At 56.3% G+C, this 14,724-nt stretch overlaps 5 protein-coding genes across 5 annotated transcripts; 4 read left to right on the top strand and 1 right to left on the bottom strand.

Annotated features, from left to right (window-relative positions):
• Positions 1-14: 14 nt before the first annotated feature.
• On the top strand, positions 15-3,729 carry NUU61_010121 (uncharacterized protein; the record flags this gene model as incomplete). The annotated part of the gene is made up of 4 exons (XM_056660646.1): positions 15-420; positions 812-901; positions 1,030-2,677; positions 2,736-3,729. The coding sequence occupies 4 exons, from the start codon at positions 15-17 to the stop codon at positions 3,727-3,729; spliced, it is 3,138 nt and encodes a 1,045-aa protein (XP_056507144.1).
• Positions 3,730-4,801: 1,072 nt separating this feature from the next.
• NUU61_010120 (carnitine O-acetyltransferase CAT2) lies at positions 4,802-6,797 on the top strand (the record flags this gene model as incomplete). Its single annotated transcript, XM_056660645.1, has 3 exons — positions 4,802-4,838; positions 4,901-6,584; positions 6,665-6,797. The coding sequence occupies 3 exons, from the start codon at positions 4,802-4,804 to the stop codon at positions 6,795-6,797; spliced, it is 1,854 nt and encodes a 617-aa protein (XP_056507143.1).
• A 934-nt stretch (positions 6,798-7,731) lies between these two features.
• NUU61_010119 (uncharacterized protein) lies at positions 7,732-8,976 on the bottom strand (the record flags this gene model as incomplete). The annotated part of the gene is made up of 3 exons (XM_056660644.1): positions 7,732-7,871; positions 8,050-8,482; positions 8,569-8,976. The coding sequence occupies 3 exons, from the start codon at positions 8,974-8,976 to the stop codon at positions 7,732-7,734; spliced, it is 981 nt and encodes a 326-aa protein (XP_056507142.1).
• Positions 8,977-11,269: 2,293 nt separating this feature from the next.
• NUU61_010118 (uncharacterized protein) lies at positions 11,270-13,175 on the top strand (the record flags this gene model as incomplete). Its single annotated transcript, XM_056660643.1, has 3 exons — positions 11,270-12,698; positions 12,761-12,805; positions 12,877-13,175. The coding sequence occupies 3 exons, from the start codon at positions 11,270-11,272 to the stop codon at positions 13,173-13,175; spliced, it is 1,773 nt and encodes a 590-aa protein (XP_056507141.1).
• Positions 13,176-13,846: 671 nt separating this feature from the next.
• On the top strand, positions 13,847-14,526 carry NUU61_010117 (4a-hydroxytetrahydrobiopterin dehydratase; the record flags this gene model as incomplete). Its single annotated transcript, XM_056660642.1, has 3 exons — positions 13,847-14,119; positions 14,236-14,298; positions 14,374-14,526. 3 exons carry the CDS (start codon positions 13,847-13,849, stop codon positions 14,524-14,526), a joined length of 489 nt encoding a protein of 162 aa, XP_056507140.1.
• Positions 14,527-14,724: the final 198 nt, after the last annotated feature.

Below are 14,724 nucleotides of genomic sequence, written 5' to 3'. Positions count from 1 at the left end.
GAAACACGTTCACCATGGACTATTCTCGGCGCTTACACCAGTCGTCTTATCCGCCCCGTCCATCGCCCCTGGGGGCTTCTCACGACTCTCGCACCGATCCAACGAGGCCATATGGTGCGTCTCTCGTCGGCCATGAACCGCGCAGTCGACCTGAAGCCGACAAGGCTCATTTCACGACCCGCTATGGGTACCTGTCGCCCAATTCTACCTCCACCATCTCCCCTGCCTCTGTGCGCGCCCATCAGTGGGGGACCTCGCGTGCGCCGCATTCTTCTTTCCGGGGCCCAACTGCCAGCGCATCCCATTCGCCGCCCCGGAGCCAATATGCGCCCCAGCACCGTCGCCATGGGAGTTTGGAAATGAGACACCATTCACACTCGCATCGCAGAAACCACTCGCAACCACATCCTGACCGAGAAAGTAAGTGGATCTGCCTTTTGTTTTGTTTGCTTTGCTTTGCTTTGTTTTGTTTTATCACCCCCGCGTTTCTGCGTGACGGGCACCCCGGATTCAGGAGGAATAAAGGATCGGGCTTGCCCCGTGGCTCGAGTCCCACTCCTTTGATTATCTTCTCGCGTCTGTCCCACAATGCTTGAGTTTATTCTTGGGGGCATTCACGCACCACTCCGGGGTGTTTATGTTTGCCCCGAGCCCCAGCGCGGATCCACTGGACAGCTCGGGAGCGCTAGTCTGGATCAGGCACCCCACGCTAGGCCTATCTGGGACTAGCCGTCGAGCTTCCGGAGTCACGGGTTCTCGCTGTTCCCCCGGCCTTCCCTTTCTTCCGCAATTTGAGCTCACCCTCTTGCAGATGTCGGGCTCTTGGGTTCCTTGCGCGACATGAACCATACCTCCCAACACGACCCGGCGCGTCGTACGTCAGGAAGTCCTGTGTTTCCTGGTAAGTCCCCTGCCCCCATTTTGCACATGCACGGAATCCGCCCCAGTGGATGGCATTCATCCTCGGGGGGAAACCACAAATTCACCTGTCAAAATCATCGCGCTAACTCGATCACCCTCGCGGTACAGCACCCCACGAACACTCCGCACCTCCTTCGTTTGGGAACCGCCAAATGCCGCCGCCATCCCCTCCACGCTCGTACTCGTTGCGGGCGCAATCCGCAAACGCGCCTGCAGCAGCGCCATCACGCGATGTGTCCAGTGGCCAGGCTCACCGTCCGGGAACTAGCATGTCGATCTCCGCCATGCTAGGTTCAGATCCGGAACGGCCAGCGCGAGAGTCAGGTTCGTCCTTTTTCACGCGTCCCTCGGCATCCTCGACTTTTGGGAATGCGCCTCCGTCGACCACACCTGCCGCAATGTCACCGCCGACAGCCCCGACACGACCCTCCCCACTAGAACACTCCCTCTTCCGCCGATCACATACCCCGGAAAAGTCGTTTTCTAGGCCCCAGATGGGTCGGCCCTATCGATCTGGGTCGGGTGGAGGGTCGAGTCTGGCAGGAGGAGAGCCCTCCAAGTTTGGGGGCCTGTCGCGCGCGTCGGCCTCGCATTTTCCGGACAAACCGCATTCTACGCATCCCTCGCCCCATATCTCGTCTGCAGAGCTGCCGTATACTGAACCACGACGCACGAGTCTTAGTGGGCCCATTGCTCGTCCGAGCAGCCAGCCGCCCCATGCCGAAGCCCTGACACGACCACCTGGCTACAGTCCTCTTTCCCAACCGACCGGGGCACCAGATCGATCGTTCGAGGCAGGCCCGCGGTCGGCATCTTCTTCATACATGGGTCTGGATTCGCATCACGGCCGCTTTGGTAATATCTTTGGAGATCGACGTTCAGAGGACCCGGCGCATCGTGACCGGGATCGCTCATCCGACATCAAGGCCCCGCGCTATGGTGCACACTATGGAGAACGAGACCCGCTCGAGCGACACTCGAGTGCCTCGACATGGGAGCACGGCCGCTCCTACCCGCCATCACCCGAGAGCAAACGCTTCCCAGCACCGGAGTCTGGGTCCGGGTTTGGCTTCGGGGCGATTCAAAGCTATACAAAATCATTGGGATCTCAACCTGGTGGTGGCCGGCAACCACCATCTCTACAATCTCGGCACAGTCAGCCTACGTTGCCTCACGAAGCATCCTATCTCGGCAAACCTCAAACTCACCCTCGTCTCGGCTCCACCCCAGCGACGAGCCTTGGGGCAGGGCCAACTTCGTTCGGCCTTGTCTCTGCAACCGATGATGGGCGGCGCAAAGGAAGTGATGAGCTTCTTCAGCATCGGAATCTGTTGGCCGTCGGCGCAGAGGGCAAACGTGGTGGCCGTGCGTCGCCGATTCCGCAGGCAGTCCAGGGCGCGCAGGCTCCATTCATTGGGCCGACGGGTGAATCTGGTATCAAGAATGAACTGGGCCGAGTGTTTTCGGGAATTGGGAGCGGCGTTGGTGGTGTGACGGCATCCTCGGCCGGCAGCGGACCGCCTACGCCATTAAATGCTAGCCCATTCAAGCGTGATAGCTTCACTGGTCGCTCTCTGAATGGGGAGACGATGGATGAGGCCAGGATTCCTCGGCCGACTTCTGCCGCTGGTGGACGGCGATCGAGAAAATCCCGGGATGAGGAGGCCCAACTGGAGCTTGAAGCCGCAGACCTTCGAGCAGGGTTATCAGGACGAGGAACCCGGCGCGCTCGGCATGCCCATCACCACCATCACCAGTACGCACTTCACGCAAATTTTCTTCTTTGGTATGGACACGCTAACTCTTTCATGCAGCCACCACCATCATCGCCACAAAGCGGAAGAAGAAGCTGCTGCTCTCAGCGCCTTGCATCGTCCCGTCTCTACGAACTTCTTCCATCAAACCTCTACCCCAGCTGAGGCTGGACACCATCATCACCACCATCACCATCACCACCATCATGCCCCGCGACCAGCTGCCATGGCAGTCGCCTCTCCCATGCGGGAGCCGCGAACTACGGTGAATCTCGATCCAATTCTCTCCAGTGTGGCCCACCTGCCACGACATCACCTTGGATCGACGCTATACACCCCCCGCATTGACGTCCCCACGGGCAAGGCCTCATTGGAGAGTGCCAAGTTTGGATACACCAGCACCCCGCAGCCTCTCCCACACTTGGAACGGCGGGAGAACTGCACGTTCACAGTCCGTGTGCCACGGTTCCGCATCACCCCCAACCGGCGCGAAGAAATCTGCGTGCGGCGAGCCCTCTGGGGCACTGGTGTGTACACGGACGACTCGGACCCGGTTGCTGCAGCCATTCACTCCGGGTTTATTCGCGGATCCTGGGGCGAAGAGGTCGATGAATCCATGTTGGATCTGGAGATCAAAGACACCTATCAGCACGCCCCGCCACCCAGCACAGACGCTTCCAAGTCCGAAGGGCCCCGCCTGCCGCCCGTCCCTCTGCCCGACCAGGACTTGCACATCACTCTTTTGGTATTGCCGCGCCTGGAGCGGTACGATTCCACCGTGATGTTTGGCCTGCGGTCCCGGAAGTTTGATGGGCGCCACGATGGCATGAGCTTCAAAGTGCAGCGCGTGGACTGGGTGGACGAAGGGGTCGGCCGTGGCGAAGAGCGCAGCGGCCAGGCTCGCCGTAAACGTCTGCGCACGTTGATGCAGACGGGGCGGATCTGCACGGGCGCCGCGATGGCCAAAACGGACGAGCTACGGCGCAACGGGGTGCAGGTTCCCCGGACGATCAACGGCCCCAACCAGCCAGCGGCCGTGCAACCGGTGTCATAGTTCTCTGGCACTTTGGTTTCTCTCTCACTTTTCCCTCTCATTTTAGCATCCTTTATTCCTATTAATCTACCATTTATTCTCTATGATCTAAATCCTGGTTTTTGGGCTGTCGATATCAAAGAGCGACTTTTGTGTATTTTGTTCGGACCAGCGGGCGCGGGTGAAGGGAAATGACGTCTGCGGGGAAAGCATGTCTTGAATGGTTCTCAATTGTATTGGCATTGGTTGTCTGGTTGTCCATTTGCTGTTATCTACTGCTACCGAAGTATGACCATTTGAACTATTCAGTAGACTGTTACTTCGTAGACGGTTGAAGCTCTCCCCGCATTTTGGTGATCAGCCCTGTCCAGGACCCATGCACTTACACCTGTTACACTAGGTAGTGTATACCTGGGCGAACCACAAGACTTCTCGGGATGTCTCCCTCAGCCACCGCGTCCCAACTCTAGCCTGATCCCGAGCCGTAGCCGCTACCCATCGCACCGTAGTCCACCTGCTCACATCAACCGAGGCTCACTGGCCGGGTGGATCTGGAGTCGGTATTGGTATTACCAGTGTGGATGCCCGGGGATGGCAGGGCGAGCTCTAGCTAGAAAAGAGAACGATGTGTCTGAAATAGAGTGAGAACTCTAGCAAAAGTCTCGAATTTTCACTAGAGTACTTTTAACTACAATATCCCAAGATCAGCCCATCGCCAAAGTGTCGGTGTCCTGCGTTTCCCCACGGGAATCAATCCTCGGACGGGACCGACGGTAACACGTAAATTACATCGCCCCCTCCAACCGAGGCTCAACGTAGCTCGGTCCTTTCTTAATGTCTGCTCCTGTCTCCCTTCGTCTTTCGCAATTTCTCTCTTCTTCCTCTCCCAAAAGTGTTTTTCTGATTTCGAGAGGCGATGTTCACTGCCTCTGCGCGAAGCCGTCTCTCCACCCTGTCCCGGCCCCGGCTCCCTCCGACACACTCTCTGCTTGCCCGCTCGGTAAGAAACGGCCGCTTCCATTGCCAAAAAGATGCATAGTACGGAAAGGGCACAGGATGAATAGTTCTGACCTACTCTCTACAGTCTCCCGCCATGGCCCCCAGTCGAAAAGCATCTTCAGTCCCAGAGGGTGAGTTGTCACATGTATCTGGGAGAGACCCAGCACGGAACCCCTCCGACTCGCGCCCACAGTGCTGATTCGCGTGACCCCAGGATACAAGGAGGATCTCTCCAAGGGGAAGATGCTCCGGTTTGAAGACTCGCTGCCGCGCCTGCCGGTGCCGCCGCTCGAGGAGACCGGCCGCCGGTACTTGAAATCCGTCCACCCGCTGGTCTCCGAGGCCGAGTACGAGCGCACCAAGAACGCCGTTGAGGCGTTCATTCAGCCCGGCGGCCAAGGTGAGACGCTGCAGAAGCGACTGCAGGCGCGCGCCGCCGACCCTAAGATCAAGAATTGGCTGGCCGAGTGGTGGAACCAGGCCGCCTACCTAGGCTACCGCGACCCCGTCATTCCCTACGTCTCGTACTTCTATTCCTACCGCGACGATCGCGAGCGTCGCAACCCGGCCAAGCGTGCTGCGGCGATTACCTCATCTGCGCTGGAGTTCAAGCGCCAGGTTGATGACGGGTCACTGGAGCCGGAATACATGCGCGGCCAGCCCATGGCCATGAGCTCGTACGAGTACATGTTCAACTGCTGTCGCATTCCCTCCGACGGTGAGGACTTCCCGCGCAAGTTTGCCGCGCAGGAGAACCAGCACATCATTGCCGTGCGCAAGAACCAGTTCTTCAAGGTGCCACTCGTCGTGGACGGGCAACAGCTGAACGTGTCGGAGCTGGAGAAGCAGTACCAGCGCATTTATGAGATCGCCCAGCCCTCGCCGCCGGTCGGCGTGTTGACCGTGGCGGACCGCGATCACTGGACTGCCGCGCGCAAGAAGCTCGTGGCTGCCGACCCGGCCAACGAGCAAGCGCTGCGCGACATCGAGTCGGCCGGGTTCCTGATCTGTCTGGACGACGCCAAGCCCGTGACCCTGGAGGAGCGCGCGCACCAGTACTGGCACGGCGATGGTAGCAACCGCTGGTTCGACAAGCCGCTGCAGTTCATCGTCAATGACAACGGCACAGCCGGGTTCATGGGCGAGCACAGCATGATGGACGGCACGCCGACCCACCGGCTGAACGACTTCGTCAACGACCTGATCTTCAACAAGCGCATTGATCTTTCGGAGAAGTCGGTGCGCTCACAGCTGCCCGACCCCAAGGCAGTGAACTTCCATCTGAACGACGAGACCAACGAGGCCGTCGACGTTGCGGCCCAGTACCACCGCAAGCAGATTGCCTCGCACGAGCTGGTCGTGCAGGCCTTCCAGGGCTACGGCAAGGGCCTGATCAAGAAGTTCAAGTGCAGCCCTGACGCATACGTGCAGATGGTCATCCAGCTGGCCTACTTCAAGATGTACGGCCAGAACCGCCCGACGTACGAGTCGGCGTCGACACGCAAGTTCCAGGAGGGCCGCACCGAGACCACGCGCACCGTCTCCGACGAGAGCGTGGCCTTCTGCCGCGCGCATCATGACGCCGCCGTGTCCCGCGAGGAGGTCGTCAAGCTCTTCCGCGCCGCCCTCGCCCAGCACACCAAGTACACGCTCGAGGCCAGCGATGCCCGCGGTGTTGACCGCCACCTATTCGGTCTCAAGAAGCTGCTGCAACCCGGCGAGAAACTGCCCGCTCTGTACGAGGACCCTGCCTACGCCTACTCTGGCTCTTGGTATCTTTCCACCTCCCAGCTCAGCTCTGAGTACTTCAATGGCTATGGCTGGAGCCAGGTTATTGACGATGGCTTCGGTATTGCCTACATGATCAACGAGAACAGGTATTTCCCCCTTCTCACTCCTCTCCTTCTCCCCTATTCGCTATTATCATTTGCTTTCTATTATACTAACAACATCCTAGTCTCAACTTCAACATCGTCTGCAAGCGCCTCGGCGCCCACCGCATGAGCTACTTCCTGAACGAGGCCGCCACCGAACTGCGCGACCTCCTCATGCCTGACCTGGCCGCCCAGGTCGAGAAGGCCAAGCTGTAGTCCTCTTATTCCCCTTTTCTGTTGCATGCATTGGGTCTATGTCTCTCTCTCTCTCTCTCTCTCCCTCTGTCTTCTGTTCCTGGTTGGACAGGGGTTTTTCTTTTCTTTTTTTTTTTGTGTTGGGTTTCGAACGGTCTAGCGCCTGTGATAGATGAATATATCTTTTCTGCCATTGTCTGTCTTGGAAGGATCTTGTACGTTACTCTACCGTGTTATCATGCTCTGCTCTGCTACTGCTGTGTATGAAATATGAACTTCCATGTTTCCTTTTCTTACTTTTGGTTTAATTTGTAGCTTGTTACAGTAGAAGAAGTTCTGTCTACAAACAAGATCTTATTTGCATTGTTTTTGGTTCCCGCATATGAGTACATGAGATGGAATACAGAACCGACTCTCCCTCTGTGCATGGGCATTGCAACACATCTGCATTAGGACTGGGACCTCGTCACATAATCTGGGCACTGTGAACTGCCACAGCATAATACCGCATCTTGATGTCCTAGAAACCTGAATAGGCGATCAGAATCCCTAAGCCCCAACAAGTCAACAAAGAAGGCAGCGAGATTAATATCGTCGGGCTACAACTCGAGTCAAGAAAGGGGGAGGGCAAAGTCCACGAGGCAGAAAGAACATGAAAAATTCTAGGAGTCACATCCCTCGAGTCATTGTAGGATGATCCCAGAGTGAAGGGTCAAGACGAGCAAGATGAGGAGGAAGTGTCAAGGTATGAGATCCTTCAGCCTAGATGCCAAGAGGGCGCAGAAGGCTGCTCGTCTGGGACGTGACCTTCGCTGCTGCTTCCATCGTGTCAATCAATACACTGCAATGAAATGAATGAATGGTGGGGGGATATGTACAGGAAAGCCCGGGCACGCCAATCACCGCTCTAATGGGCGAGGCTGGCAGCCGAAAAACGCTCGCAACGTGCGGGTTTTCATTCTTTGCCATCTCGCGTCGATCCCACAGGAGGTGGGCCCGCAGCTTCGGCCCCCTCTTGCCCGGACACCAGACCTAATCCGGTTGCTGGAGAAGCAGAGGGTCGTGTGGAGTTTGTCAGGTCTCCAATTTGACGTTCTGTGGTCGAGTCAGCAGGGATGCCCAAATGAAAAATAAAAAAGAACTCATAAGGTCTCCACTTCGGAGGGGAGTCTTCCGCCGACAAGTATGGCGCGAATAATTGACCCCGAAAAGAAGAAGAAGAAGAAGAAGAATAATAATAATAATAAATAAGAAGTACCATTTGGACACTTACCTAATTCGCGAATTCTTTGACGCAGCATCTGATTTTCTCGACTCAGCATGCTCGCCTCCGCCTGGTAAAATGCGCTTTCATCCCGACTTCCTCGCCGAGAAGAACTGTGTGGCAACCCCGGAAATGCTTCTACACCCTCCGTCCCTCGCGTGGCATCGAACGGGCGCAGGTTTGGGGATGGCGCCTGGCTGGATGCCCGTGACGGCCGGCGGTTCGACACCGAGGAGATGGATAGTCGGTTACCAGCCCCCGTCCCCGCAGGAAGAGGGACTGAGGCCAAGTATGAAGAGGATCGTTCCGACGACGGGGCGAAATCATCGACAACAGCCGTCCCAGAAGCTGATTGAGCAGCCTGGGGGTTCTGGTGTTGTTGCTGGCCTTGAAGTTGCTGGAGCTGGGCCTGTTGGCTGCGGATCATCTGCAGAAGCCGATTCTACCGTTGAGACAAAGTTTAGCATATGCTTTTCTTCATGAAATTGGGTTCTAGTGTAAAAACAATGACAAAAGGGGGGGACCCACCACTTGGGCTTCTTGCTCTTGCTCCAGCTCCTGGTGGAGCTCTCCCAGTGAAGGTGCGCGGTGGTGATGCGGATCCGCAGTCGGGAAGACCGGGCTGCCGTGGCTGGACGGACTGGCCGTGCGGAATGCATGCCCAATGGATGAGCGGTAGTCGGACAGCGGGACGTCGCCGGGATTTCCCGAACCTGAGCCCGAGGACTCGTTCGGGTTTAGAGTCATCCCGGCTGACCGGCGTCGCTCGGAAACCGATAGTCGTCCTATGCTGGACCCGCGAGAAGGCCGAGGGGAGGTGGTGTTCACTGTCACTGGTGCAGTGCCCGGTGAAGCAGGGGGGATGCTGCGGTGTGGGAGAGATGAAGAAGAGGAGGATGAACGAGATGGAGGGAGTGAGTTCAGGTCAGGTGGCATCGCGATCGAATTGTTTGCAAGGTGAGTGACTTGAAGCTTTGGTGACTTGAAGCATGGATGATGATGGCCGGCTGACTCATCATACGATCGCGGGGTATGGTCACATGACTCTCTGCAAACGGTGTATGTATGCGTGAGGCCTCAATGCTCACGTGGTCAACTACAAGGGCGTACAAAATTCAGTTCGGATCAAAGACACAGAAAACACTATCGCGCGGCACAAGGCCTCGAGTGCACGAAAAATGCCATTTGTAAGTGAGGTATTATGCCGGCGCAATTCGCAATCCGACGACACCCAGTGCAACCAGTTTCAATCCCTCAGGGGTTGCGAGAGCCTGGGCCAGACTTGGCGTGCCAGGGTCGGATCAAGCCACATCGCCGTGTAAGGCAACTTCCACAGGGCGACAGGTACAGCCCGAACCATCCGGCATGTCCGGGTGGGGCGGGTGGTGCCAACAAAGTTTTTTTCTCGATCCGCTTTGGTTCTGTATATAAGAGGTGAGTAGACTGAGTTGAAAACCCCCAATCTCTTCTTGGGAGAATCATCCCGCAAGGCTCGCGTGGCTGTTTGAGTCAGATGCCGATCCCAGCGACATGACCATGTGCGCCAGATCGTATTTTGCCTACCGAGTCTGGGGCTGTAGTGGTGGTTGTTTCCGGACGGACATGTGTAGACTGTAGAATAGACGACGGTCCACTTTCAATGTGACGTGGTGGACCCCTCCAAAACTCAGTCAAAAGCTTTTTCCCCAGTCTCGATGGATGGGGAAATTTGGGGTCGAAGAATGCGAAACACCGCATGGACAATCGGGGTCTGCAAGGGATTGCGATACTATTGTCCGTGTGGTTGACATGTTGACACGCTTCGGTACCATCTTTCTGGAATGCTAAACGGGACAAAACGATCAGGGCATGTTTTCTGCAGATCGAAGGATCTGACGGACATGGATTTTGCGATCTGTGCAGTTGTCGCAAAGTAACCCTCCGGGTCAAGACAAGATTTGGGGCCCCCTGCTTGGTTGCCGATCGCCGAGCGCCACGTCTGTAATCGACCGCGCCTTGGGCTTCTTAGGCCGCTCCGGCCGCTGTACCTGCCTGCTCCTAGGCATGAACGAGTCTCGGGTCTGATACGTACTTTTCGCCCCCTCTTGACGTCACTGTGGGAGTGGTTCACAAGCAAGACTTGCCCAAGCTGGCATCGACTTGGTCAGGGGGTGGTTCGGGGTCTGTCCGCGCTATTTTTTTTTTTTTCTGTCCCAGTAATTTTCATGTAAGTCAATCTCGTCACGCATGTCACAGAATGTACATGTATTCTGGATGGGGAACCATGCGGACCGGGCGTTGGCAACAGTTCCGACTCCTCAAGTCGCGGGGCACTGGCATGTGCTGAGATGCTGTCTTGACAGGAGCAGCTTTCTCAATCAATTAGGGCTGTCAATGTAGAAGTTGCATGCAGAAGTGCCAGCGGCCCTCGGCGTGGCCCCATTGCTTGGCCTGGCCCGAAGCAGGTAAAGGGGCCCGCTATATCGGCCCAGAACGGCATCCAGAGCGGCATCTTTCGGTAGCCCTCGGGGAACTCGAAGGGATTCAAACCTGGTACGGAAACAATGCATCGGCCATCAGTCATAGGCCCCTCTAAAGTGGAGCCGGCAATCCAGTTGCGGGTTTTGGTGTTGGGGACTCGTGGAGTCCCTCAATCCGGCACTTCCATCACGCAACCCCTTTGCAGTGTGTTTTTGGGGGCAGAATCAATATGCAATGGAAGCCTGTGGTCCGGTATTAGCATTTTTCCAGCAGGTCTAGCGCATTCATGGTGCCCTGCCTACCCGATGAGCATTCAGCCTGGGGATTGGGGGCCTGGTCTGGGGCGCATGAGAAAAGTGGGTATGCGTAACCCACGGGGAAACGATCAGTCGGCATCCCGTCCGGTGAGCCAAAAGGAAACCTAGCGGCGAGGAATATCTGGAGAATCCCAGAGGAAAGTCTGGGGATGTGCCGGGCGTAAAATGGGGCCTGAGGCGGCCATGTGAGTGGCTCCTGCCGTTGCATTGTGCCTGCCCTCTTTGGGGTCGGACGTATATAACGTAGCCTCCCTCCTGCCCCCCTCTCCATCTCCACATCTCCGCCTCTCTTCATCTTTGTTCTTCTGGGGTTCATCCACTTGTTTGCTGGTCTGATTGACCAGTTTGTTCCCAAGCCTGAATCCTGATCGGTTCCTGTTTCCATTGTATGTATGCAGTGGTCCTGATTCTCCCCTAGAGAAAGCTCTTTGCTGATCATCCCTCAGACCGTCATGTCGAATCCCCAGGAGAAGCTGGGGACGGGTGCCGATGCAGTGCATGCATCAGAGGCATCCAGTGCAACCCAGGCTGATGCCATCGTTGATGTCCCTGTGGGTGAGAAAAATGAGGACAAGGATGCGCAGCTCGAACATGCATCTCCCTCGGGTCGCATTGAGCTCACTGAAGACATGTGCTACGACCAGCTGGGCTATACATTCCCTGAGTGGAAGAAATGGACGATCATCACCGTGATCTTCCTGGTGCAGACATCTATGAACTTCAACACTTCGCTGTACTCCAACGGTCTGGGTGGAATTTCTGAAGAATTCGGCATCTCAAAGCAAGCTGCTAGATGTGGTGCCATGATTTTCCTGGTTCTCTACGCCTTTGGTTGTGAGCTGTGGGCTCCATGGAGTGAGGAGCTTGGTCGCAAACCAATCCTCCAACTGTCGCTCTTCCTCGTCAACGTCTGGCAACTTCCTGTGGCTCTGGCACCCAACTTCGCCTCCATCATGGTTGGTCGTGCCCTCGGTGGTCTGTCATCGGCTGGTGGCTCCGTTACTCTGGGAATGATTGCAGACATGTGGGAAGCAGACACCCAGCAGTACGCTGTTGCGGCTGTGGTGTTTTCCTCTGTCGGTGGATCCATTCTGGGACCCGTCATCGGTGGATTTGTCGAGGCCTTCCTTCCCTGGCGATGGAGTATGTGGATCCAGCTGATTTTCGGTGGCTTCGTTCAAGTTGCGCACTTCTTCTTCGTTCCGGAGACAAGAACCACGGTCCTCATGGATCGAATCGCCAAGAAGATGCGCGAGAGTGGTGAAAACCCTAACATCTACGGTCCCACCGAAGGCATGTCGTTCCGAGAGCGATTCCCGCCCTCAGAGCTTGTCGTGACCTGGACTCGGCCCTTCCGCATGTTCTTGACGGAGCCGATTGTGATGACACTCTCTTTGCTCAGTGGCTTCAGTGATGCTCTGATTTTCATGTTCATCCAGTCACTTTCGCTCGTGTACGGTCAATGGGGATTCAACACTTGGGAGAAGGGACTTGCCTTCATTCCCATCCTCGTCGGTTACGTTATTGCCTGGCTCATGTGGTTCCCGGTGATCCGCCGCAACATCGTCGAGCGACGCGAAAACCCCGAAAGCGAGCGGGCACAATACGAGTCACGTCTGTGGTTCCTGTTATATACTGCTCCCTGCCTGCCAATTGGCCTGATTGGCTTTGCCTGGACCAGTTTGCCTCAGTGCCACTGGATTGGGTCCATGATCTTCGCGGCCATCATTGGCATTGCCAACTTCGCGATCTACATGGCCACCATCGACTACATGATCTGCGCCTACGGACCGTACTCTGCATCCGCGACTGGTGGCAATGGATGGTCGCGAGACTTCTTGGCTGGTGTGCTCACCATCCCGGCCACGCCGTTCTTCACGAGTCAGTAATCTCCTCTTCCCTCTCAAAGATGGCTTGGGCCTTGACTAACCTTTGTCTGACAGATATTGGCGGCAAGTACCATCTCGAATACGCATCGACTATTCTCTGTATGTCATACCGGTTGCCCCTGCTGTTTCTTCCTTGGTCAAGACACAATGCGCTGACAATATTTCTACAGTCTGTATTTCGGTGCCCCTCGTGGTCGCAGTCTACATCATCTACTGGAAGGGCCCCACACTACGCAAGCGGTCGCCATTCGCACAGCAACTTTCAGAGGCTCGGATGGACATTCAGATCCATGGCCGACGACGATCCAAGGTGCCCGATGCGTCGCGCGCCAACTCGTATGCGCGCTCCCAGCAGGACCTCCGCATCCGCCCAACTCTTGGCAGCCGTGCCGGATCGCGCGTCAACTCTCGTGCGAATTCTCGCGCCAACTCGCGAGCCAACTCGCGTCGCAACAGTGTGGAAGCATAGGGCACCAGTCCATCAGCGGCAGCTGAAACTACACCCACGGGTGTCGGATGATTGTGATGACGGTGGGACTTGCTACTTGCCACGGAAATATATGATGATTTCCACATTTCTTCTTTGAGCATCTTTTTTTTTTTCGACGGCATGAACCCTTGCGCAGTGCGTGGCTGGCTATGCTTTACTTCCCGACCCCCATGCTCCGGTCTCATCCCCCCAGGCAGGATTTGTCGCGGGGAGGGGGAGGTGTGGGCGCGGGCAACATACTTAATGGCTTATGTTTCCCCTGTTTTCGGTGGACGATGGGATGAAATGTACGTTAATGGGCTTCGGCACAGTGCCGGATACGAATTCTATCGATTAGCTTCCGAATGAGACATGGCCTGTTGCTTCAGTATCATCCCAGTATAGACCGTAGGCTGTGATTCCAGTATAGTCTCAGTGACCCCGGGTGCATGAAAAAGTGGTGACACATCTGGCATGTCTCGGTCCTGCGCCTGCGTGTCTCGGAGACAATTCGATGGTTTGGAGATTCTTCGATTCTTCGACTCTCTCCGCGGACGATAAGATTACCCCAACTGGTCTGTGCACCGAGCAGAATCGGAGGTCGATTGGGGATGGCCAGTCTCGAAAACCCTCAGGGACACCACTTGCTGCCTCGCAACATCGCCCACACGATGGGTCTCCCACGATTTTGTCCGAGACTTCTCTCCTGCACACTGCGCACACCGAATGTAGCATCCTCTCTGTCTGTCTCGACGCATCTGCGCGTCCCCGGCCCCGTCTCGCAGCTCCGAATGGCGTCTTCCACCCCCCGATTTGCCGAGGGTGAAGACCCGCAACGGTTGGGGCTGGACACACAGAGTCTCCTGCAGCAAGGATGGGCGCTGGACGCCGAAGGGATGGCGGTAACCAAGACGTTTCACTTCAAAAGCTATTTCAAGGCGGTGGTGAGTCATCCCAAGAGATCCGCTTCCCGAGGTCCTCTGTTGGATATTGCGCCTGTTTGTTCTTGTTCCGTTAGGGGAAAGGGAGATAAGGTGGTTGACAACTCTGGAACCCGTAGTCATTTGTCAACCTCATTGCATCGGAGAGCTCATCGAAGAAACATCATCCAACCATGACGGTGGTAAGTCAACCCTGATGAGAAGATGACGCCGCGGAGATCTCCATGGATGATTACCGTTTCGGCTGACTCGAGCAGCGCATCGGTTCAGTTGATGTCCACTGGACGACACATCGTCCGCGCGGTCTGACTCACAAGGATATCGCCATGGCCCAGCACTGCGACAACGGGGCCGGGCTGATGGGAGCAGTTGAGACCGGACAAGGATTGAAGTGCGGGCCAAGTCCTTGATCACCCCAAGCAAAAGATGGTCTCTCACGGACCTCTTAACGTCTAACGTGGAGAGTGGAGCTCGCCGTTCAGTCGGATCAGAGGCCGAGTTGAGATGGGATGTGAGTGTCTGGGGAGTGGTTCCTTGGTATACTTGTTACTGAGCATCCTGAGTAGAGTACATCTCAATCATCTCAATCTTACCCATTTCTATGTTGA

Source organism: Penicillium alfredii (genome assembly GCF_028826965.1).
Source record: "Penicillium alfredii strain IBT 34128 chromosome Unknown utg000012l_segment0_segment0, whole genome shotgun sequence".
Taxonomy (NCBI): domain Eukaryota; kingdom Fungi; phylum Ascomycota; class Eurotiomycetes; order Eurotiales; family Aspergillaceae; genus Penicillium; species Penicillium alfredii.
The sequence above is the reverse complement of the archived record's forward strand: the minus strand, read 5'-3'. Positions and strand labels throughout refer to the sequence as shown.